The 24,884-nt window shown below is 38.9% G+C and overlaps 1 protein-coding gene across 1 annotated transcript in view; it reads right to left on the bottom strand.

Annotated features, from left to right (window-relative positions):
* Nucleotides 1-4,410: 4,410 nt before the first annotated feature.
* Nucleotides 4,411-24,884, bottom strand: part of LOC127933854 (semaphorin-3D) — a 35,380-nt gene continuing 14,906 nt past the window's right edge. Inside the window, exons 4-18 of the mRNA XM_052530879.1 lie at nucleotides 24,744-24,806; nucleotides 23,474-23,593; nucleotides 23,214-23,307; nucleotides 22,039-22,167; nucleotides 20,199-20,341; nucleotides 18,161-18,275; nucleotides 17,984-18,053; nucleotides 17,593-17,737; nucleotides 17,131-17,353; nucleotides 16,608-16,696; nucleotides 16,417-16,458; nucleotides 15,527-15,684; nucleotides 14,522-14,586; nucleotides 14,205-14,341; nucleotides 4,411-5,882 (exon numbers count right to left, since the gene is read on the bottom strand). Coding sequence (XP_052386839.1) covers nucleotides 5,505-5,882; nucleotides 14,205-14,341; nucleotides 14,522-14,586; nucleotides 15,527-15,684; nucleotides 16,417-16,458; nucleotides 16,608-16,696; nucleotides 17,131-17,353; nucleotides 17,593-17,737; nucleotides 17,984-18,053; nucleotides 18,161-18,275; nucleotides 20,199-20,341; nucleotides 22,039-22,167; nucleotides 23,214-23,307; nucleotides 23,474-23,593; nucleotides 24,744-24,806 — 1,971 coding nt within the window. The 3' untranslated portion in view covers nucleotides 4,411-5,504. The remainder of the gene's footprint in view (nucleotides 5,883-14,204; nucleotides 14,342-14,521; nucleotides 14,587-15,526; nucleotides 15,685-16,416; nucleotides 16,459-16,607; nucleotides 16,697-17,130; nucleotides 17,354-17,592; nucleotides 17,738-17,983; nucleotides 18,054-18,160; nucleotides 18,276-20,198; nucleotides 20,342-22,038; nucleotides 22,168-23,213; nucleotides 23,308-23,473; nucleotides 23,594-24,743; nucleotides 24,807-24,884) is intronic.

The raw sequence follows: 24,884 nt of genomic DNA, 5'->3' as shown, positions 1-24,884 counted from the left end.
CAGCGGTAGATCACTGGTTCCGACAGAGCGAGAGGGTCTGGGACTCGGCTCACGTGCATCTCCAGCGGGCAGTGCGGAGGCATAAGGAGCAAGCGGACGCTCGTCGAGGACCCACGCCGCAATACCAACCTGGACAACAAGTCTGGCTCTCGACGAGGGACATCCGCCTCCGACTGCCCTGCCGTAAGCTGAGTCCCCGATACATCGGACCATTCACTATTGAACGGCAACTGAACGAAGTGACCTATAGACTCCAACTCCCTGCACAGTACCGTATCTCACCTTCATTCCATGTCTCACTCCTCAAACCCTTCACTGAACCTTTGTCTCCTCCATCCACAGAACCTGGTGATGATGCCGTACCTCCTCCTCCGGCCATCGAAGACGACAACGACATCTTCCGGGTGAGAGCTATCCTCGACTCTCGACGACGGGGTCCTCAACTGGAGTACCTTGTGGACTGGGAAAACTACGGCCCGGAGGAGCGTTGCTGGGTTAATCGTAATGACATCCTGGACCCCAGCCTTCTCACTGACTTTCATCAAGACCATCCAGACCGCCCCGCTCCCCGTGGCCGAGGTAGACCCCGTCGTCGCACAAGATCCCAGCCGTCAGGAGCCGCCCGTGGAGGAGGGGGTACTGTCACAGCCACACCTTCTACACTCCCGGAATCGGACACTTACGCCACACCCACTCGTCCCCAATCACCCGAATTCTGAACTCCTGTGCATCATCACCAGAACCACATATAAAGCCATCAGTCACCATCACTCATCGTCTGGTCTTGCACCGATCTCCTCACTTGCCTGAACGCCATTATTAAACCTACCTGAACTCTTGAAACCTCTTCATCCTCGTCAGTCCTCCTGTCCCCATCGTCTTCATCTGAGCACCATCTGGATCACCGTTCACCATAAGGGAAGTTGTGTTGTCACCGTTCTATCCACGTGTCAAGATTCACCTGTGTCTGAAACCTCTGATTCACATTAAACTACCTTATCACTGAATCCTCTGTGTCCTCGTCTGTGTCTGACAATATATGGGTCACCGTATAATTTTTGTATGTTTATAGTTAATTTAAATGTTTTATTATTGTTGTTTTATTAGTTATGTGAATTATGGTGGTTTGTGTTTTTTTGGGTTTTTTTTTTTTAGTTAATGTTTATTGCGTAATTTTAGTGCCATGTGTGTTAACCTGATTATTTTTGGTCTGTTATGCTGTAAACATGTTTTTGATTTTTTTTCTCTACAATTTTACTGTAAATCTACACACACACACACACACACACACACACAGACACATATAAGGGCTCTTTTCCTGTTTTGTGTGACATTTAATGTTCTAATGTTAATTGCATTAGTTTAGAGTAATTTTGTTACCCTAAGGGTGACTTTTAAACGTTATCATGGTGGAATAACAGGAATTATCTTTATCTACAGCCACATAATGTTCTGATCTTAAACCAGCTGCTATTTGTAATGTCAGAGATGGTGGTACATGGAAAATGAAGATGTTTTCTAAACACACAGACAGACAAATGTTTCCTGTGTATGAAGCCATCACTCCACAGGTGTGAGTGTGTGTGTGTGTTCAGCGTGTCGTGGCAACGCTCAGGTGAGGAGATACCAGGCATAAATCAGGTGTGAGAAGCACAGGTAGTCATTACCCCCTCAGAGGTAACAACTGTTTCTCTCTCCTTCATACATTCCTCCTTTCATTCTTCCCTCAGGACACTATCAATATTCCTCCCTTGTCACTGGCTTAAAGGAAGCTGCTCTCTCTGTCTTTCAGTCTGTCAGCACTGCCGTACACATCTGGAGCAGCATAATTGCCCTGTAATATTCTGCCAAACACACCTTCTGCCTTCTTGATATCTCAATTCTCTACTTTTTTTCCCCATGACATTTGTTTTAAGAGGTCAGATTTATCAGCTCCTGCAGTTAAACTTAAGATATCTTAAAATATCTTTAGATAAATCATTCAAATCAAGCATTGTTCAAAGAATTAGGTCCGCTACATTTATTACACTAGACTGGAGTAATGCTGAAAATTCAGCTTTGCATCACAGCAATCAATTATATTTTAAAATATAATAAAATACAATTTAAAACAGCAATTTAAAATGGTAATTTTTCATAATTTTACAGTTTTTTTTTAATTTTTGATCAAATTGATGTAGCCCAGGTAACTTGCAAACACATTTTTTGATTCTTTTTTACTATTTTCTATTTATTTATACTATTTATTTAATAATTTGATTATTTTTATATACACATATTTATTGAATTTCTCTCAATGAATTCCACTTCCTGTCATTCCCATATAACTTCTGGTAGGGAAGTATGCCCATTTAAGATTCACTTTGTTTTTCATGTATCCACTTCCATTGATATTTGTTACTTAGATTAGTGTATGTGTATATCGATTGACAATAGACTTAATATTATTTTGAAAAGAGTTACATTTAGGAGCAAGAATAACAACTGGCCTCTAGTTTTTCACTGGTTTCTTTTGATAGGTGCTCTAGTTTGTTCTTGGTATTAAATAAACCATGACGCTTCAAAAACTCTCAAACACATGATCTGAAATATTCATCAGCTTTGTTAACAAAGAGAGAGCGAAAGAGCAAGCGTTCTTATAAACTCAGCAACAGAGCCGAGAATGATAGATAAGAAACCAACACAATGTTTTACTGCTCATTTCTCCATTTTCAACATGCAAAATACTCAATTAATTCAAACAGAATATTGTAGACCATCCATTCCGCATGAAGATCATATAATTATCTGTTTCCGACTTTTCTGCTCTGCACAGGCTTTTGGAAAACCGCAGGCTTGCCGTAAGGAATGCATGAACCCTGTGTGCCGGATTCACCGTGGGAGAGAATCACCCAAAAACACTGAATGCAACTACTGATGATACAACCAAAGATTCCTCAAATACTCAGATCTCAGCTGGAGCTGAAGCAGCTTTATATCATTATGATAACGCTGCTTGAAATGGTTTGTGGTTTTGCTCCAGGACTCATGAATCATCTTTTTGTTTTTGTACTGTAGAGGACACAGTCATCATGTGTCCACTGGGAGAGTGTAGGATACATTAGATATGTTTTCACTCATATATGCAAACATGCACTTTCTGGGATCAAGAGTGGACTGCCCCACAGAAGTGTCTGCTCAGATAGTCGATTAATTCTACCACTATATAATGACAGTGTCATGGATCACATAACTTTAGTTGCACATATTAATGTCTACAAAACTGTTCAGCATCATATGCATATACTCAATATATGGAATTATACTCAACTTTGCATGAAGAAAGTACTGCTAAATGACTTTAAATGCACTAAGCACATTCCAACTGGTTTTGTGTTAAAGCACCAGCTTACTGTGTTTTCACAGAAAATATGATGCTGTAATGACGAAATGAGCAGTAAGCATCCACAGATAGGAAAGGATTATAAAACATTTCAGATCACAGTACAATCTCTATTTTCAGAAGTTGGCAGCCGACATTGGTAAAATATGCAAAATCAGAGCCAAGTGATAAATAAGTTATCCTATGAGTCCATAAACAGTCATTTCCCCTTCATTGCAGTCCACATGTGGTCATCACTGGCGTCTGTGGCTGTGCCACGAATCAGACAGAAAGGCCTTGTTGTTGATCCCAGAGTAAAGACGGTTTTCTGGCATGATTTGGTTCATTTAGGACTTGTTTACTTGTGTCAAATTATTATTTGGCTTATAAAAGATTAAACTGTTGTGTATTTTCTACCTTAAAGATGTTAAGAAATGTAAAGAGTTTGTGCTAGTAGATTTCTGTGTGCGACCTACTGACCTTGACTTCCTCAGCAGGGCACCGCATGCTCTAATGACCAAATGATGGAGTAGATGAGAAATCCTGATAGGAGAGGAGCCCTGACCTTGAAAACACAAGCACACACTCTTCAGGCGGTGGGGTTATCTGAGGTCACGCTCTATTGTAAAGTATGTGTGAAGAGTTCACTCCCTCTCTAACCTGATCTGAGGCAGCTTGGCTTCAGGAAAAAGGCCGTCTAGCCATGAACTCTCCGATCAATCATAATGGCAGTGCTGCGTGCCTCTTGTTCAGATGTGAAGTCATGGGATATAAGATACAACTGTGCTTTGAGTGTGTGTGTGTGTGTAAACATTCTAGGCAGAGATATGGGGTCAGGTTGTTTAATATATATTGCATCACATGTCTTGAATAAACTCTGGTATCAAGACTCCATCTTCATTTAAATATAAAATCACAAGATATAAACTATAATATTAAAAATTAAAAGCAATGTTTTGAAAATGATTTATGTTCTATTTGATGTGGTAATAGCAAATAATTGTCTGTGGTATTTTGTGAAAAAAAAAAAAGTTACATTATATCATAAAATGTTGAATTGAGGACAATTAACTCAATATATTATATCTTGCTGCCAGTGTCATAGCAAATCAATGATTACTTGTTGTCTACTTACAACATACTCTTTTACGTTTTCATATACCTTCAGAAGTCTAGAATATAGTGCACAAGTCATATAGACTCCATTTATGACACTCTTTTTGGAGTTTAACAAGGCCATGGTCAACATTAACTGCCACTGTATGGAAAAGAAGCTTGGACGTTGTGCTAAATCTCCTTTTGTGTTCACCTGGAGGATAAAAATCATGCTTGGTTTGAGCAACATTGATAGAGGAAGACAGAACTATTGTGTGAACCATTTCTTTAAATAATAAAGTAATTGTCTTTTCTTGGTTGTACAGTTAAGTAGTTATGAAACAGTTTATTTCAACATCATTGTCAATTTTAAATAACGGCATATGTCGTAAACAAATTACCTATGGTAAGACACATTGCAAAAATACAAAAATAATGTATTTTATTCAGTGAAACTTAAATGCTTGATTAAAACTGTAATCTCTAAAGAGAGTTCTATGTAAATAATCCTAAAGCATGCACAATCTCATGTACAAATAATATAAATATTTACATACATTCAACATGAATGCAATTTTATTCTTGGTTAAAATTAATGCGTTGTTTTGTAAAGCTTCCTCAATCCAGATATTTTTAGACCAAAAAAAAATCTTTGTTTTGATCATAGTTTATAGATTAATAGATATATAATTTTAGAATACCATACCTTTCCCTAAGGGGCTTTAACAAAACTAATAGATTCTGATGTATTTTCAAGAATAGTCAAGATGACTGGTGTTAAATAAGGTATTTTTTCAAAAGGTTAGAGAATCAGTGGAATCATTGGGTCACTTTTGAGGGACTTGACAAAACAAAAACAGGATTCATCTGTTGTTTCACTGCTATTTCTGAAAGTTTTTTTTTTTTTTTTTTTTTTTTTGGGTTGAATGGAGATTATTAATTTATGCCTTAGTATTTGGTTTAGAGTCCATTTAATCCACATCTAGATGCTCTAAGGGCATTGTGACCCTTCTAACATCACACTCGAATCCAGGCCTCACTGGTGCCTCTAGTGGTGGCGTCGGTTCCTGCTCTTGCGGAGCTCTTGAACGTGTTTCCATTTGCCCTTCTGTTTTTGCTTCTTCTCTTTGTGCCAAAGTGTTTCGCAGTACTCATCCAGAGAACGCAGGGGGTCGCTCAACATGCGCACGTAGTCCTTATAGCGCTGGCGGGGTTCTGTCATGGACGGATTTTCTGATGATTCCCGTATAGCAGGTTGGTGTGCGTGGATCTGTCCACGTTCCAGTATGTGAAGAGAGAGGTGGAGGAGGGTACGGGTGAAGCTGTGCTCCTGGGAGGTGCAGAAGTACGAACCTGCATCACTACGCTGGAGCCAACGAATCAGCAAACCTCGCTCGGTTATCAGCACACGCTCGTCCGGTTTGATCTGCGACAAAAACACAATTACTGATTCTTTCATAAAAATCAACCACATCAACAAATACTTTCTTGGACACATGACAGCTTAAAGAAAAACGCCACAGTTTTTCCATATTCCACTATGTTCTTCCCTTAACTTAGACAAGCTGATACCTAACACTCCCGCCTCAGTTCGTGCACTTAATCGCTGTAGAGCTCGGTGCCACTATGTTAGCGTTTAGCTTAGCTGCATTCATTCCTTAGGATCCAAACAGGAATTAATTTTAGAAGCTACCAAACACTTCCATGTTTCCATATTTAAATACGTTCCATGACTAATTACACGAGTAATTATGGTGAAACAAAATAAACAGTGCCGATTTCCTAAGCGGATAACAATGATGACTGTAATGTATGGCGGAAGAGCACCTCGCATCACTTCGACCTCACACAGTTTTATCATCACTCCTGAAAACTCTTCCTCCAACCTTTCCCTCTAACTTCCTTTAATCACAACCAAACTGTGAATTTATGCGTCACTTCGGGTTTATTCTCATAAATCATTCTGCCCAGAAGCCCACAGTGAGACTTTCTCAAGGTCAGAGATCAGTCTTTAACCTCAGTGCTTCACTTCCTGCTGACCTCACATTATGCCATCTGATTGATCATTAGAATGTAATTAGACAAGCCGACCACATGTTAATAGGGATGCACCGAAATGAAAATTGTTGGCCGATACCGAAAACCGAAAAAGAGAAAACCAAGGCCGAAAACCGAAACCGAAACACCGAAAGAAATTATGCCAATTATTAGTACCATTGCATTTATTGCTATGACCGTGTACTAACTTTACTAAAATTAAGACATTGCAATTGGATAAATTAATATTAAAGTTTCAAATATAATTACAATTTAATAACTTATTTAAAAAAAAAACATAAAAATACATAATTACAAATGATGCAAATATTTATTAAGCACATTGCAACAATGCACAGTATAAAATAAAATTCAAACCAAAAATGTATCCCACTCATGTGTATATTTAATAATAATGTACAGGCCTACTGGCCTGCAGAAAGGTTTTAAAATGAACAGTTCTCTCATAAAAACAAAGTGCATTTAGGTGAAGTGCATTTGAAATTGTTCTCTGTAGGACTAGAAAAAGTGCATCACTTCTCCAGTATAGGCAAGAGGGTGGTCACTTCTGGGGATGGGGACTTCAGACAGTTAACCATCTAGCTGTTGTGTGTGTGTGTGTGTGTGTGTGTGTGTGTGTGTGTGTGTATATATATATATATATATGTATGTATGTATGTATGTATGTATGTATGTATGTATATGTATATATGTATATATATATGTATGTATGTATGTATGTATGTATGTATATATGTATATATATATATATATATATATATATATATATATATATATATATATATATATATATAAATATATATATATATATATATATATATATATATATATATATGTATATATATATATATATATATATATATATATATATATATATATGTATATATATATATATATATATATATATATGTATATATATATATATATATATATATATAGTAGCCTAAGAACAAAATAGCCAACGTATTATTATTATTTGAGGCACTTTCTTGCAGAATTTCACTTAACATATCAGACAACGAGGGTGCATGCCCCTCATCTGGTGCAGAGACGAGTCTTTTCTGCGCTCTGATCTGTCTCCTGCGCTTGGCGCTTCTCTGTCTCCACGCGGGTTCTCCGCATCCAGCGCAGCCTGGATCATTTCTCGTGCGCGCTGCCTTATTTCCGCATCCAAGTAATGGTTTTATAACGCGGATCAAGCACATTCGCGATGAAGTGCAGAGGATCCGAGAAGATCTCAGTGAGACGTGTGCTAACAGACCCTATAAGACTGTACTTTTCTTTGTTTTTACTTCGTGGTCCGTCTTAATCTCTTTGTTAGGAGACGTTTTAGTGCTGCGAATAAAGGAATACGAAGAGAGAGAATGTTCTCACTGGTGTTAAGTGAATGTTGCGTGGAGCTCGTGGTCTGCGCTATGCAGGTGCACGTTCAGGTCGCGGTTTCTGTTTGCGTCATCACAACATTTCGGCCGTGTTGTTTCGGTGGTAAAAGTCTATCGGCCGAAAACCGAAAAAGCCATTTTCGGCTGGAAATTTTCGGTGGCCGAAATTTCGGTGCATCCCTACATGTTAATGTTAATGAGACAGAAAGACAGAGAAAAAGGGGGGCAAAGTAGTGTTATGCCCTTGGTCTTGTGATTTCAGGGTCTACTTTCAACTTAAGGTGTTTGCGTGATCTATTGCAGTGTTATTTTTCCATCTTTCTGGTGACTCTGACATAAGAAATGCTCTGTGTGTTCAGTGAATACAAACCTGTTTGTGACCATACACACTTCACAGATATTTAAAAAATCTGATTAATTTGAATGATACAAAAAAAAATGATTCTTCACTTTTATTTATTTGATTCATTATTTATCACTTAGTCCCTGTGTGGTATTTCTGTTTTGATAATAATAATCAGAGTGCATATATAATAATAATATATAATAATAATATTAATAATAATAATAAAAATAATAAACAAAAACTTTTCCAAATCATGTCTTTACTCATATATGATAAACCAATAAATGCAATTTAGATTTTAGAAGAATCAGGACAGAATTCACAGTAAAATTCTAATGATTTGCAATACATCTGTGTAACACCACTTTCCTACTAGACAAGTAGCTCAGGCTATGGGTAGCATGAAGCTGAAAGTTTGCTATCATAATAAACAAGAAAAAATCAATAATTGTGACCCATACATTGTATTTTTGGCTTTTTTTACAAATATACCCCAGCGACTTAAGACTGCTTTTGTGGTCCAGGGTCACTTTTTTCTGTTATCTGTGTCTTTGAGCCTGCTGATTTCTCCTGCTAGTCAAGCTATTGTCTTGGAGTAAATCAGTACAGCTGTGCAGCACTGAGAGGAGGGAAAGAAAGCTTCAAAGCATACCGAAACCCTGTAAAACACAAACTGCTCACTGCTGCATTGACTTGTGCTAATCTTTGTGCAATCTAAAGGATGCTGCAGGGAAATGTAATAGTCATGACTGCACTAAACAACTCTTTATACTTTCAAATGTATACTCTTTATACTCTTCTACTTTATATTTGCTTTTTAAAATGAAACATATCTGGAATGATAGGAAATAGGGTGGTTTTGCAGCACCTGTAACAGATGGAACTATAATATAAAGGCTAAGGGCACAAGAGTGTCAAGATGAAACGCATGTGTATGTCATGGAGATGTTCTGGTGTGTGGGTGAGTTGTAAAGTGAACGTGTGTGTCTGTGTTTCGTATCTTGGCAATATATCATGGCGTGTAACTCCTGCTGAAGGTTTTACTGGGGGGCAGGAGGAAACTGGCCTCTGATCACAGACGCAGGTTTAAGCACAGCACTGGTCTCAGTGCCAGATCAAAGGCATTAAAACCACGATACAAGGCCTCTGTCTGTCTGTGGCCCCTCCGCACACCCCTGGGTCTGGCTGTGGGATTTAAAAAAGAGAGAAAGAGGGCCCGGAACCTTCAGTGCAGGATCTGTCTCACATCTCAAATATGAGCTGGCCTGCTGGTGACCCTCAGTCCTATGGGAAAATATATAGAGGGTAGTGTAGAGTGTGGAAAATTAGGTAGAGGGGTGGAGTGAAAAAGAGGGACAGAAAGCATGAAGTAGCGAGTCCTGTTTAGGGTTGGGAATCGATAAAAAGGTTCTTATTTAGATTTTTAAACAATGCTGGCAAGACTTTGATGATGTTTTCAGCATTATTCCACCACCATGTCTGGAGCATGATAAAATATGATGCATATAAGAATATAAAACTTTGCTGCTGTCATGTCGGCCTTTTTATCTAATTGATTTCATTTAAGTTATATTTTCAAAATGTATTTATTCTAATTTCTTAGAATCAGCATACCGTAAATCTGTTTATAGTGAAAACAATTAAACTGAATTAGTTTAATATGGTTCAAATATGGCTAACTATAAGTGCCTATATAAAAAGCCTTTAGAATTTTTTTATATATATATATAAAATTAATCCATGGTGCAAGTTTAGGCATGTGCATTTTTTTAAGTATTACGTAAAAACAAGTAAATTGTTTTAATGGGCTTGTTAAGGAACTGAAATTCAAATTGCAACCAGAATAAAAACATTCTATAATTCCCATCCCATAATTCTTTTGCTATGTTCTCAGCTATGTTGAGGGGTCCATTCTGTTATTGCAACCAGATATCTGTTTACTCTGATTCGATACATTTTCACACAAACAAGCAGGCGCTGTTTTCTCTTCTATCATTTATTGTTGTCTTTTACGAGGTGAAGTGAGGGCTGATATCTTTAAGATTGTGCATGTGTTGCAGGTGTTTTGGGCAGCTGTGTGGTAGGGAGTTGTTTTGTGCTGTGGGAAAGACAGGGGAAAGAAAGGAGGAGAAGAAAAGCAGGAAGGGAAACTAAAATAAATCAAATGCATCATAGCAGGACTAATGTTTACTTGAGAAGTGGGACTGCAGGATATTTCTTAAAGCAGGAAACAGCACATTTCTTCGTGAATTGCATCTAGCCTGTGACATGCTGTGATTTGACCTCCTGTCATGCCTCCTCATACGTGTCTTCAACTCTCTCTCTCTCACACACACACACACACACACACACACACACACACATTCCTGTTGGGATTCATTGTTGTGGAGATGGATCAATAAAAGGGTATGCTGATCTACCACTCCAGAGTCGGGTCTTGACCCTCGTCTATTCATCACAGATAATAAAGACAAGACACACCCACAACACAAGGTTAAAATGACCTCTGTTTCTGCACTATACTGCTGTTCACATATACCGCATAAAATCTGTTTTAGAAGATAGCACAATTACACTCCCTCGGGCAGTTTAAAGGGACAAAGATATCTGAAAGACAGATGTATTTGTATGTGTTTCTAAAGTAAGAAAGGAACAGTTAGTATGTATGTCAACCAGGTGCATGACACCTAATCGACAGCAGTGAAGATGAGATTAAATGTGTAGGTGTAAAACACAGAATAAGAGAGATGAATCCACCAGTGAAGGTCACTTCTTGACGGTACTGCTGTGTTCTGTATCTCTGTTTGTGTTATCTCAGTTTCTGAGCCTCAGGCCATCTTTAAGATTACCAACAGAAATGTTCTAGTTCTCTTTTTCTCAGTTACAACACATTGTTTAGTAAGACGATCTTCAGAATTATGCAACATTTATTTCATCTAAGCATCAGGGGGTTGAGAGTTGCTGTAAATCAGTTTCTAGATTGTGTCCAACCATAAAAAGCCTGTGATGCCAAAATATTTTGTTATGAAAAAGAAATTATGGCTGGAATATGCCCAGGCTATACTTCATACATTTATGCTAATTGACTAATTTACTTTGAAACAAAACAGTACCGCTTACTGTTTATGTTTTATGGCACAACCTTTCATTTTAGTGACTTAACATAATTGACTTGACATAATTAAACAATTAATTTTTTAAAATAAAAAAATTCAAGAGCTAATTTTATTACTTGCTTTTGGATTTGCATTCTCTGTGAAATACTTATATAAATATAAATATTAAATACTTATTAAATGTTGAATTTTGTAGCATAGCTTACTACTTACTGTCATGATTCTGCCCTCGTGTCCTTGATTTTTTTTCCTAGTCTTGAGGCAGGATCATGGCAGACCCGTGTTTTGTGTTCAAGCACATGGCCTTGTCTTTGGGCCATGTGCTTGTGTTGTCTCGTTCCCTTGCCCCGCCCCCCTTGTTATCCTAGTCGTGTCGTGATTGCTATCTGTGTCACCTGTCGTGTCTTAATTGTTCCCCCTATTTAGATCTCCTAGTGTGCTCTGTCTTGCGTCGGTTCATTGTGATTTGTGACTGTTCATCACTTGTGATTGTACCACATTTGTGATTGTTCCTGAAGAAGTGTTTTGTATTTCCGTGAGTGTTGGTTTATAGTTAGTGTTCCCGTGCTTTGAGTCTTTGTTTATCTCGTTAACTCAGTCCTGTTCAGTTATTTTGTATTTCCCTAGTCAGTGTTTTCCCCCTCGTGGGTTTTTGTTTTCCCTTTTTGTTAAATAAATCCTGTGTTTTCGTTACTTCCTGTCTGCACCTGAGTTCCTCCCTTACCAAAACCCTGACAGAATGAACCGACCAAAGAGGAACTCAGCAGGCAGGAGGTCCTCCGAGCTCCAACACCTGTTGGAGTTCCGGAGGCAGTGCTGGATGTCATCCCCCACCGACAGGAAGGGGGTCACCCTCCCATACTCGCCCGAGGGGGAGTGGATCCTCCAGAATTATGCCCGGCTGTGGGAGAGCCTCTCCCAGGAGGAGCCACAGAGGTCCCCTCCACCTACCCAGCTGCCAACGATCCCAGAGGGTCGTGTCCTGGCCGTGGCAACCCTGGGGGATCAGGCAAGTCCCTCCCAGAATCCTGAGGCACCTCCCACTACCTTCAGTCTCCCCAACAAGCGAGGGAGACGGTTTTCATGGGAGTCAGCCTCGGAATCATCGGCGTCAGAGTCCGCCCTGCCTGAGGCCGAACTTCCCCAACCCGTCTCTGTCCCAGCTGTGACCTCTGCACCGCGGCCTAGGAGGAAGAGGAAGAAAAAGGGGCCTGCCGGTCCTGTGACCCTGTCTCCGCCCGAGCCAGCAGCGGAGAGCGCTGGCGTGCCCGAGCCAGCAGCGGTGAGCGTGCCCGAGCCAGCAGCGGTGAGCGCTGGCGTGCCCGAGCCGGCAAAGAAGAGAGCTGTATGCAAGTCTGCAGTCGTGAGAGCGGAGGAGAGAGCCGCGGCCGACTCTGCAGCAAAAACTCTAGTACAGTCTGTCTCATCTCGTAAGGAGATGCCAATTATCCTAGCTGCTAAAGCCTTCTCAGATTATTTGTCTCGTCTTGTCCAGATCCTAGAAGTCCCCGTCAGTCCTGTCTTGTCCCCTGACCCAGTCCCCAGAAATCCCGAGTGTCCAGCCGTCGTCTCCCCGTGTCCCGTAGATGCCGTCTCCCCGTGTCCCGTAGATGCCGTGTCCCGTGAGTGTTGCCCCGTGTCCAGTGAGTGTTGCCCCGTGTCCCGTAGATGTCCCGTGTCCTGTTGTCTCCCCGTGTCCAGTAGATGTTGTCCCCCCTTGTCCAGCTGATGTTGTCATGTGTCCTGTTGTCCCCCCGCGTCCCGTTGATATAGTCGTCCCTCGTCCAGCTGTTGTCGTCCCTCGTCCAGCTGTTGTTGCCCCGCGTCCCGTAAGTGTTGCCCCGCGTCCCGTAAGTGTTGCCCCGTGTCCTGTATCTGCTCCTGTCATGTCCTCTGTCAGTTGTCCCGAGTCCCCCCCCCCCACCCCTCACCACCCAGACCTGCCCGGACCCCTCGTCGTCAGCCTCCGTCCCGTCCTCCTAAGACTCCTGCCCCTCCCACCCACCCTGGTCTGTCCCCCATGAACTTTGTGGTCCCGCCTCCTCCCCTTCCCTGTTTGTTTTTTTTGATTTGTCACCCTAACCCTGCCGTGGTGTATTCATGTTTGCCTTTGTTATTATTTGTCATGTCTTGTTGGTTTGTGTCTGTGTCCCAGTCTGTCATGTCAGTCATGTCCCGTGTTTGATGTTCCCTTGAGGAGCGTCTGGAAGCCGCTCCTTAAGGGAGGGGTTCTGTCATGATTCTGCCCTCGTGTCCTTGATTTTTTTTTTTCCTAGTCTTGAGGCAGGATCATGGCAGACCCGTGTTTTGTGTTCAAGCACATGGCCTTGTCTTTGGGCCATGTGCTTGTGTTGTCTCGTTCCCTTGCCCCGCCCCCCTTGTTATCCTAGTCGTGTCGTGATTGCTATCTGTGTCACCTGTCGTGTCTTAATTGTTCCCCCTATTTAGATCTCCTAGTGTGCTCTGTCTTGCGTCGGTTCATTGTGATTTGTGACTGTTCATCACTTGTGATTGTACCACATTTGTGATTGTTCCTGAAGAAGTGTTTTGTATTTCCGTGAGTGTTTGTTTATAGTTAGTGTTCCCGTGCTTTGAGTCTTTGTTTATCTCGTTAACTCAGTCCTGTTCAGTTATTTTGTATTTCCCTAGTCAGTGTTTTCCCCCTCGTGGGTTTTTGTTTTCCCTTTTTGTTAAATAAATCCTGTGTTTTCGTTACTTCCTGTCTGCACCTGAGTTCCTCCCTTACCAAAACCCTGACAACTTACCAACTGTCACACAAGGCAGAGCTAGAAAAATGGGTGAATAATACACACACACACAATGAGACAAATGTTTGTTGACTATACCTCTTGACGGTGGTCCGCTCCTGGCTTCAGTACGAACCAGCGGACCAATGCCTGCTGGGATTGTGAAACACACTCGAGAAAAGAGGAGTTACTCTCTACGCCATACAACACCTTCTCCTCAACATTCCTCCCCAACACTGCCAAACAGAGAGAGAGAGAGTGATCACCATATAAGAAAAACAGTAAAGTATTTTTGGGGTTAGTGTAGAGATCCATTAGGTGAGCCCCACAGGACAATGCAGCATCTTAAAACAAAACAGAGCTTTTAGTGCTTTTATGCCCCATATGCACACACACACCCTCATATGCCTCCTTACCATCCTCTGTGTCCCAACAATTGCTGGATGGGTCTCCATGCTTGATATCTTGCCTTCTGGCCCTTCTGTAAGAACACATGAAAAGGCTTTTTTTTGGATTCAGATTTATTTTGATCACATTTTTTAAACATTAAAAGAGCCGCCAATCAAATTAAGACAAATACATCTTGAGTTTTTAATATTGTTAAGCATCCAATCATTTTTCATCCTTGCTGTGTGTAAAAAGTATTTTTAATTTATCGTTGTGGAAATGGAGGGGTGGGGGGTCAAAAGGCTGAGAACCACTGGATAAATCAATCATAAATTAAAAATAGCCAAAGCAATTACAACAAATACCCATCAAAACATAACTGGCTAATCTAAAGTGTAATCTTCAGAGCAAAAAAAGAAAAAATTAATTAATCTTAATGATGCCACAAAGCGTGTTTCAAACAGAGGCCTTTGACAGCCAAAATAATCTCCAAAATAAACTAAAATCTCTCTGTGTGTCTCCTTATCTCTCGCTCGCTCTCTCTGCAGGATGACCTGGCCTCCTTGCGTCAGTGGCAGACTGGAGAGCCGGGAGAGAAAGGGCAAGAAAACTTCTCTGGCAGCTCACATACATCATCTCAACAACAAAGCAACTTTAATCAATTTGCCTGTCCAGTCCAGTCCCACTACACCCTATGGCACAGGAAAAATCAAATATTTATCATTTTCTTCTCTGTGCTGAACTCCAGGAAACAACTCACCCTGGAGAAATAGGTCAGAAAGAGGGCACCACAAAGCCCTCTCTCTATTTTAACTTTCTGCTATCCCAAAAACCTCAGCGCACCAAACTGCACACGGTGCACATCTCAGGGATATCGTAGGACACGTGGCTTTGCGTTTTTTGTCTGTGTCGATCAGAAGACCGTTAGACAGAAGTGCTGACTCTGTGAATCAATGTCAAGGCTTTGCATCGACTTGTATTTGGGACAATGACTTTATCGGTTCATGTTGTGTGTGTGTTTGTGTGTGTGTTACCTCTTGGAAGCTGGAATGTATCTGGAGCACTGGATGCCGTCCCAAGCACAGTAGGGGTCTCTAGCCAGGCAGCATTCTGCACAGCCCTGCCCATAAATATGACACCTGTGCAGGGACACCTGCACCAACCCGTCGCTTCCTCCAACAAACAGCTGCTGCTGCACACACACACACACACACACATACACAAAGTACTACACCAGGTGCAATTTAAAAAAAAAATGCTTACTGGAGCAAACGCTCTAACAGAGTTATCAATCCGCATAATACGTCTTTTTCTAAATAAAGAAAGTGTACATGTGACTCAGAGAAAAAAGTTAAACATGACTACAACAACAATACACAGAATAAAGTTATGGTGCCATTGCTTTTCTCTCAGCATAAGTCTGGCCGTCACAGCAGGCCTTCCCATATAACACCCTTTTAAAAGCAAATGTTGTTCAGGAACTTATTTGAAGCCATAGTGATTTCAAGTGGTAGCATTCACTATAGATAATTAGAGGCAGAAGTAAAATGTTGATGATATAATGACACAAAGTTTCAATCCAACCCTGTATTCTTCATATAATTTATTATCAATACTCTATTATCCTTTGCTATTAAAAAGAAAAAGAATGGCCAAGAAACTGAAGAAACAGACTTTTCTTTGAGACTCTGATAAAACAGTACAAAACATTGGAGGCCATAAAAAGTCTATTATGAGACCAAGGCCTGATAACATTTATTTGCTGTTGCTTAAATATGACAAAGAGTCCTGTAGAACCTCTGAAACAAAAACATCTTGCTGATGAATGTTCTTTAAATAATGTATAAAATTATTTGTTTTTGCTTCCTTAATCCCAAGCTAAAGATTTAGTTTACTAGAACCAAGTTTAAACTTCAGTTCTTACCTGTTTTGAGGAGATTTCCATGTTGAGGATTGGTGAGGGACTCTGGAAAAATAAATGCACCAGTGATGTTATCAGATGAACTTATCATTATGTTTTCTTTACTAGTGTTTGTTTATTGTATTTATTGTTGTTGTTTTTTTTTTTTTTATTCATCCATACACGTTTCATTTTTGCATGTTTGCTACGTTTACCTTGAACACCTGAAGCTCCTCTAAGATGATCTCCTCTGTGTACCAGTTTTCTTGAGTGATGCTGACAACCTTTAAAACTGATCCCATATCTGTACAGAAACACACACACACACACACAAACACACAGACACACACAATTACATCTTCTTAGCTCTACTGCCATCTGCTGGCTGATAAAAATGAAAGCTACTTAAATAGCTTATGTATACGCTGCAAATAAACATTATTTTTTTAGTTATGAATAAAATAAAAGCTATTGGATAATGTATAAAAAGAAAATAATATTTCAGTTTTAATACCTAAAAATTGCGGAATGTTTTATTTTTTTTGTGAATTTAATAGCAAATAAAATTCCAAAAAGTATGTAGAATTAGGCAAAATGCCTCTTTTTTTTTCACTAGGTCATCAAAACTTTTTTAAAATACCAAAATAAAAATGCATCACATGTTCTTAACTCTCCCCAAATACAATATCATATCTAGTTGTTACAAATCACTAGTAACATTTGTATTGTTTTTCTTACCTGTGCCCAGGAACATAACAGCATACTGTCCGTCTTCAGCTGCCACGCGGTCCACTACAATCTGAGTGAGCCGGTACTCCGTATTGATACGAGTGAAAATTGGTCGGCCCGTCATTGGGTGCACAAAATGGTACATTAGCGGGTGCAGCCGTATAAAACTGATGACTTCATCTGGAAAATCTTTTGTCGTTTTTATATGAGGATCATATGTCTGACTGGGGCACTATGAAAGAAAAATAAGATATTTAGTTATATAATTAGAATATATTTACATTTTTGGCCATCCTAGTAAAAAGTGTGGGCACCTCTGATGTAAGCAGGATTTTGAAGTATAATTATTAGGTATAGGTACAGTATAATGTTATGTCTCCCTCTAGTGGTAATGTATAAAATTCATCAAAGTGTCAGTGACTGAAAGTGAGACAAAAAATAAAAAAGCACTGAAACTGTAGTGTTACTAACAGTGCCTGGTCGTGGGTAGGGGATTCTGCCTTCATATTCCACCCAGCGATGGTCCGGTCCCTCTTTATGAGCATACGGTCCATTAAACACAGCACGGATGTCTTCCATGTTATAGACACAAACTGCTGATCCTCTAAAGATGGAACTGAGCCCAAAAATGCACATTAAAAAACAACATCCTGACTGCCACAGTAAACGAAAAGTTATTACAAATGCGCAACTTTTTACAAATATATATTTTTTTAATTGCTATATTAATCTATAAAATAATTTTCCACTCATTTTATTTAACATCAACAATTACACATTTCAGAATGGATTTCAAGCCACAGTACCCAGACCAAGAGCAATGAAATATTGATATGCTCTCTTGTAGGAGCTCTTGTCTCACCTGGTGGTGGTGAACACGCCGTACACCATTGGATTTCTTTCATCTCTTCTAGGGAGGAAAAAGATGTCCTCTGTAACACACACACAATGGAAAAAAAAAAGTGCACAGTGAACAATTTTTAAATGCCAAAAAGTATGATAAAACTGAAATACAGAAGCGGGAAGCGGGGGCACTTACGTAACTCATCAAAGTGTGTGTCCACCCCATCTGGTCCAGGAATGGAGCACACAAGTCTTGCTTTGAGGAATGTTGTCCACTTGTTGGTAAGACTTCTCAAACCTCCAACATCATTCTGCATGCAAACACAAGGGCATATAGGGTCTCTTAATTCTGCCGTGCTGAAAGCATGTTAATCATTTAAATCCTTCATTTTATAGACTTTATAATAAAAATGAAAAACAGCATTTGCTTCTGATTATAGTAGCTTATTAAGCATGAGACTGCAGAAAACCACAAACCAACCCCTCAGTTACACACAAACTTAAGAGGTACACAAACACACACAAGAGGGATAAAGAAAGAGAGTTTAAGAAATCGAGAAGAGCAAGCGAGGGAGTTTATAATGGGAAAATAACGACCTTCTCTGTGAATTTACCAAGAGCAGGTTTCTGTCTTTAGATGCACAATAGAGCACTGAGAGGTCTTAGACTGAAAAGACATGTTGAGAACACTTAAATGAATCTCCTCATTATAGCCAGAAGGGTTTAATCAAAGGACTCCAATGATTTCACCTACACCAACTTAAAGCAGCAAACATATTCCTGCTCTGCCATTATCCCTCTGGAATAACACACACTTGAGAAAAAGAGGGGAAAGACCTAAAAGAGGTTTTGGAGTGGCGTTTTCCAAATTCTTTCATCTTCAAAGATGCCCTCTCTAGTGTTAGGCCAGTTATCCAGTGAGGAATCTGGCCTCAGATAGTTTTACAGCTCACTCCTAAAGCTATAAAAACCCACCCGCTTCAGTCTAAGAATTCTGCAATAGAGCTAGGAATTTTTATAGCACACAGCCCGGGAGGATAAGTCTCCAGCATTAAGGAAACTGATTTAAATCATTTACTTTTTATAATTGCAGGCTGACAGGTGACTTGCATGGACAATTACTTAAAATGACCACAGAACTCTCTACGATATTTGATCCTAATTGGTCAACTGCAGCATTCTGCATTAAATACTGTTGCATAACAACAACCATTTTCAACATTCAGTATAAACTACTGTTCAAAGTTTGGGGTCGGTAAGATTTTTTTATTGTTTCTGAAAGAACTCTCCTACAATATGTTCACCAATGTTGCATTTATTTGATGGAAAATACAGTAAATATTAGTAATTATTAATTCATTCCTGTGATGCAAAGCTGAATTTTCAGTGGCCATTACGCTAGTCTGCAGTGTAAAATAAAATAAAATAAATATATACATACAAATTTTCCTAACCCAACTGTACCATTACTAACTGTACCATTTGAAAGGTACTGTACCTGTATAAGTGTTGGTTTTATGTCTCTTGTACTCATGGTCACTCATGGTTGTATTACTATGTTTGCTCTTTCTTCTCAAATATTACAATAAGTTAAACTCAAAGCAATATTTAATAAGCAGTATAATGTACTGTCACACAATACATCATTTTCTTCATAAATGAAAAAAATGTCTTTGTGTTTTCATGACAGCCTTGTGGAAGAGACGTTTGTGAAGGGAATCAATTACTCACTTTCTTTAGGGAACAACCTTGGGAACAGAGTTAATTTCCCACAGTACCCTCCATGGATATAAAGATGACGCATTTTTTGGTCAGTGGGATGTTTGATCTGTCGTTCCACATAGTTTAGCTTGACTTCAGATGAACGCATATCTGACTTTTTTATGGTTGTTTTTGTGTAATATCCCCAGCCTTCATAATGAACTCTGGTTAGGGGATGGGCAGAGCACAATGTGACAATGAAGTCACTGAGCACACATATTTTGCTACGCAAAGGACTTCCAAATGTCATTATAAACAACGACTTAGGCCGCAATTACATGGCCAGACCTCTGCTATGATTTACCCCGCCTAACAACAGTGGTTTGGTCCGCATTCAGCAGATCACATCAAGGGGGAACTTACCAGGAAGCTTCCCCTCCCAGGGGAAGCACATTTAATCTTATGTGCTTAGAAAGGATAAGAGTGATGAGGTGAGTTCCTCTCTGATCAGGCAGAGTGAGGACAAGTCTTACCTGGCAGATCCGGGCGACACGAGACAGCACAGTCTTGTCCATAGTGCTCCCATCACGAGACGCTTCGCGGAAAAAGAAGTAAATCTTGTCATCGTCAGGGTTGTATGTGTCCGCGATGGGATAAGCGGAAATAAACTTGCCCTCTGTGGGGACAAAAGAGAGAAAAGCTGGTCAGCTTTAATTTATTTATGTGATGCTAATCCACCAATCACTTTATCAGACTTACAAGAAAGTGTGGAGTCCTATTAAAAGAGCTAAGACCCACTGTTTGTGTGTGTGACAGAGTATAAAGACTGTATCCTACTGTTTAGTGTAAATGCTATGCATTTCCTTTTAGACGCACAGCAGACTGTTAAATTGGTATTTAGGGTTGGAAAATAGACGGTGTGGGTTTAATCTCCATTAAATTGCATCAACGTTCAGCTCTAAAATTCAGAAGAAAACCAAAGGTGGAAGAAAGACAGTCATTAACTCAGTGAGAAGACAAAGGCTATATTATGTTGGACTTTCCGCAAATGACTAAGACCCAGATAGAGAGGAAAGAAGATGAAAGTGCCAGCAGTTGGTAACTCAGAGGATGTCTATAAATGATTGATGTGTTACTCTCAGAGTTACTCAGAGTCCAAGCAGAAGATAATACTTTAACACATTTAGTTTTTCAAAATAGATTTTTAAGATATTCAAAATGCATACTTTTATCTATGTATCACTTTTATGGGCATATCAAAAAGCCCTGAGTTGAGTTAATTACAGCAAATGCAAGTTTGAAGACACTGACAACTCACACATACCTGACTATCAGTAAACATATTCTGTGCTGGTTGATTTGACTCATCGTTTCTTATGATTTAAGGATCTTTTCTAGTAAATTACATAAGTTATATGTCATAGACACACAGGCAACACGCCTCAAATGTGGCATCTTTTAATGCGTAATAACTTTTCCACATACTGTGAGAAAAGATCAGTTTGTGGTATCCGTATATTAATGACTGCGCCTTTTCTATTTTCTGTGGTTTTGGTTTTTCTCAATCTGTCACTTATGCTTTATATGTGTGTTAGCATGAGTGTGGGCTTGTGTGTGGCCAAAAAGCTGTTTTTATATGCACTATCATTCAAAAATTTGGGATAAGTATTTATTTTTTATTTTTATTTTTTTTTTCTCAGAATGGATGCATTAAATTGATCAAAAGTGACAGTAAAGACATTTTTCAAATAGATCCTTTTGAACTTTTTATTCAAACGATCCTTATAAAGATATACTATATTACGATTTCCACAAAAACATTAAGCAGCACAACTGTTGTCAGCACTGCTTAAAGTAAAACCAAAAATAAAAAATCTAATTTGCAAAACTTAGTTTGGATTTTAACTTAAACTTTTGATTATAGTCCATTTGCACAAAAGGCTGGATGACTTTTATTATGATTTTATGACTTGTTTTTTTGGAGCTTATCACAAATTTTTTTCATTGTATTCTTCAAAACTCCTTTTGTGTTAGATGCAAGTCAATCTTTGAATGAACATGAGGATAAGTAAATGATGACAATTTTAACTTTTATGTATTTTTTTTTTTTTACTTTTTATGATTTCCACAAAAACCATTAAGCAGCACAACTGTTGTAATGCTTCTTGAGCACCAAATCAGCATAATAAAATTATTTCTGATGGATCATTATATGACAATGAAGACTAGATTAATGGCTGGCAATTGCCAACAAAAGAATAAATTACATTTAAAAAAAATATATAATAATTATACACTTTTAAATGGAATACTCTTATTTTAAATTGAGTGCTGGTATGAGTGTATTGAACTGGACTGGTGGGGAGCACTGACCATTGATCCAGTAGTCCTCAGAGATGTCTGTGCGAATGTAATGCTGATCCGGGGGCGGGCCAAGAGAGCGACTAAACGTGCTGTCCTTGCCCAGGAAATCAGACGTTGTGCCAGCATAGAGATACTGATCTGAAAACAGAAAGGGATAAACAAAACAAACACTGAGCTGTGGTCAGTCAGGCTGCAGACATTAATCATCAGCATCAGCATTCTCTTGTTTTCTTTTCCTCACACGTGTGATATACAAGCCCAACTGAGATATTACAGTATGTTCCATAAATACAGTCTCAATAACATCCATGGCAGCTAAAATGGGTATATGGATTATGTTTTTAAAATCACTCAGCGATTTCTATCTGAGTTATCATTTGGTGTTTGGGCCTCCACCCTACCTCACCCATCTCTCTAAGTATGTGGTTTGGAGCAAATCTCGATGACATCAAGGAGAATGTGCTCTGTGTTCTCCCAGAGTTGTTCCCTGTTGCTTATGCCTGTCCGTGTAAATAAACACCCTCAACCACACTGTTGGAGGAGATCAACCAAAAGTAAAAAATCTCATTTGCAATACTTACTTTGGATTTTAACTTAAACTTTTGATTATAGTCCATTTGCACATAAGGCTGGATGACTTTTATTAAAATTTTATGACTTTTTTTTTTTTTGGAGCTTGTCACAAAATGTTTCCATTGCATTCTTCAAAACTCCTTTTGTGTTTCATGCAAGTTAGCCTTGATGAACATGAGGATGAGTAAATGATGACAATTTAACTTTTGTGTATTTTTTTTTTTTTACTTTCCTAATTCTGGTCTTTTATGAAAATTAAATTTTAGCAATCCAATTTCTGTTAAGAAAGAAGTATCTGTGATGACTTGTGGCCATAATTAATCAAAATTTGTTCAGCTAGAAAAATTCAGGCTTCAATACAACCCACAAAAATGGAACACAAGAAAAGAAAAAGGAAACATTGGAAATTGTACAGCTGGTATTCTTGACAGGGTGTGACGTTTCTCTGCAGTCCTTCATTGCAAACATAAGGGGCCGTTTAACTTGAAGCCAAAAACAAATGAATGACAGACAGTACAGAGGAGCCAGATTTTTCTTTGGTGAAAGCCTATCACGTGCAAAGAGTAAAATGCTCTTTATATCAGGTTTGTGTCTTTTAGATTCATGCTCACCTGTGAGTACTGAAGCAAAAGGCTGGAGTGGATCAAAAGGACATTTCATTCGGCCGGATTCCACAGTGTTGCTGTGAATGTGCAACCAGGTGTCCTGCAATCATTACACCAAACACTCACCATTAATATTTACCATACAGGAGAAATTACTTTATAATGCTTTAATACTCTTTCAAGATTACCAATAAATAAAACAGAAAACCTCGAAAAACTCAATATAATCAATATGTGTGGAAACAGTCAATAATTGAATTCCTTGCCTCTTTGTGACCTTTGACTTCTAAGAAAGCACAGGTGGGGTGGAACGCTCCAGTTCCACAGGTGTAGACATGGGTCCGGTTATAGATGTGCAAAACTCGAATGAAATTAGCACATTCGGTCTGAGGTAGAAAGAGAAAGAGAGAGAATGTGAGCATGTGCAGTGGCCTCATAAACTGTTTGGACACATTTAATGTATGGATGTCATTGCATTAAATAGCATAATATCTAACAAACTGTCTTTATCAAGAAAGATATCGTAAGCATACTTTTTAATCATTCCACAAAATGAAGTTTGTAAGATTTCAGATGAAAAAACAAACAATATTCTTTGAAAAAATCAAGTGATATAATATACACTACTGTTTAAAGGGTAACGCTTTAAAATAATGGTCCGTTGTTAATAAGTAGCTACGCAGGAAGTAATAGGTAGTACTACATTAACACTTAACTTAATACTATTAACTAATATAGAAGCAAGATTAACTAAGCAGTAAGTAATAGCTCATTTAGGACATAGGTAGTTCCTTATTAGTTATTTGATAATTACTAAAGAAAAATATCGTCATTGAGAACTACTTTGGAACTATGGCCAACTAATGAAGAATAACCAATTAATTACTAATCACAACAGCTACGTCTATAAAGTGAACAATTAGCTTCTTTATGGAAACGTATATATATATATATATACGTTTCCATAAAGAAGCTAATTGTATATAGCCTATCCATATGATATATTTAATGAGCTCCACTAAGTTCAATGTCTCCAACTCTAATAACTTTAACGTTAGTGATATCATGCTGGGGAGGGCTTCTCTTCAGGAAGTGACAATAAATAATGATGTTCTCTTGTCAAAACATATTTGCATCCTTCATGAAAACATTGACTGCATTTATAGTGTTAAGCACAAAACAACATCTTCCAGATTACAATGTGTCTGGTAGAATATCACTAGTTCCTCACAGAAATATATGGCTGTACAGTATGTGTCAGATAATTTTATTGTAAATTACTTGTGAAATCCATGACTCGAGTGTTCAATGTGATCTCATGAGAATACGTGTGTATTTTTATGTTAAATGTGGTTCTATCACACGTATATTTACATACGTTTTCATGCACATAGAAACATACAATTTATGAGTTTGTGAAAATTGTGAACCATGCAGGGAAGTCCGCAATCTTTTACTAGACAGGTTTGAGTTAAAGAGGACAGGCTGTGTATTGAAATGGTCATTCAACAGACATATATGCTGAGTGAAACTTACGAGAGGGTTTTTGCCAGCCAGTATACACATATCCACCCTGTCTCTTGGAGCTGGCCAGCTCAGCTGCAAGTGAGAAACACACACACACACACACACATACAAAGCAAGTAAATTCAAGTAAAAATACAAGCAAAAAATACC

This window comes from Carassius gibelio, chromosome A18 (genome assembly GCF_023724105.1).
Source record: "Carassius gibelio isolate Cgi1373 ecotype wild population from Czech Republic chromosome A18, carGib1.2-hapl.c, whole genome shotgun sequence".
NCBI lineage: Eukaryota > Metazoa > Chordata > Actinopteri > Cypriniformes > Cyprinidae > Carassius > Carassius gibelio.
The sequence above is the reverse complement of the archived record's forward strand: the minus strand, read 5'-3'. Positions and strand labels throughout refer to the sequence as shown.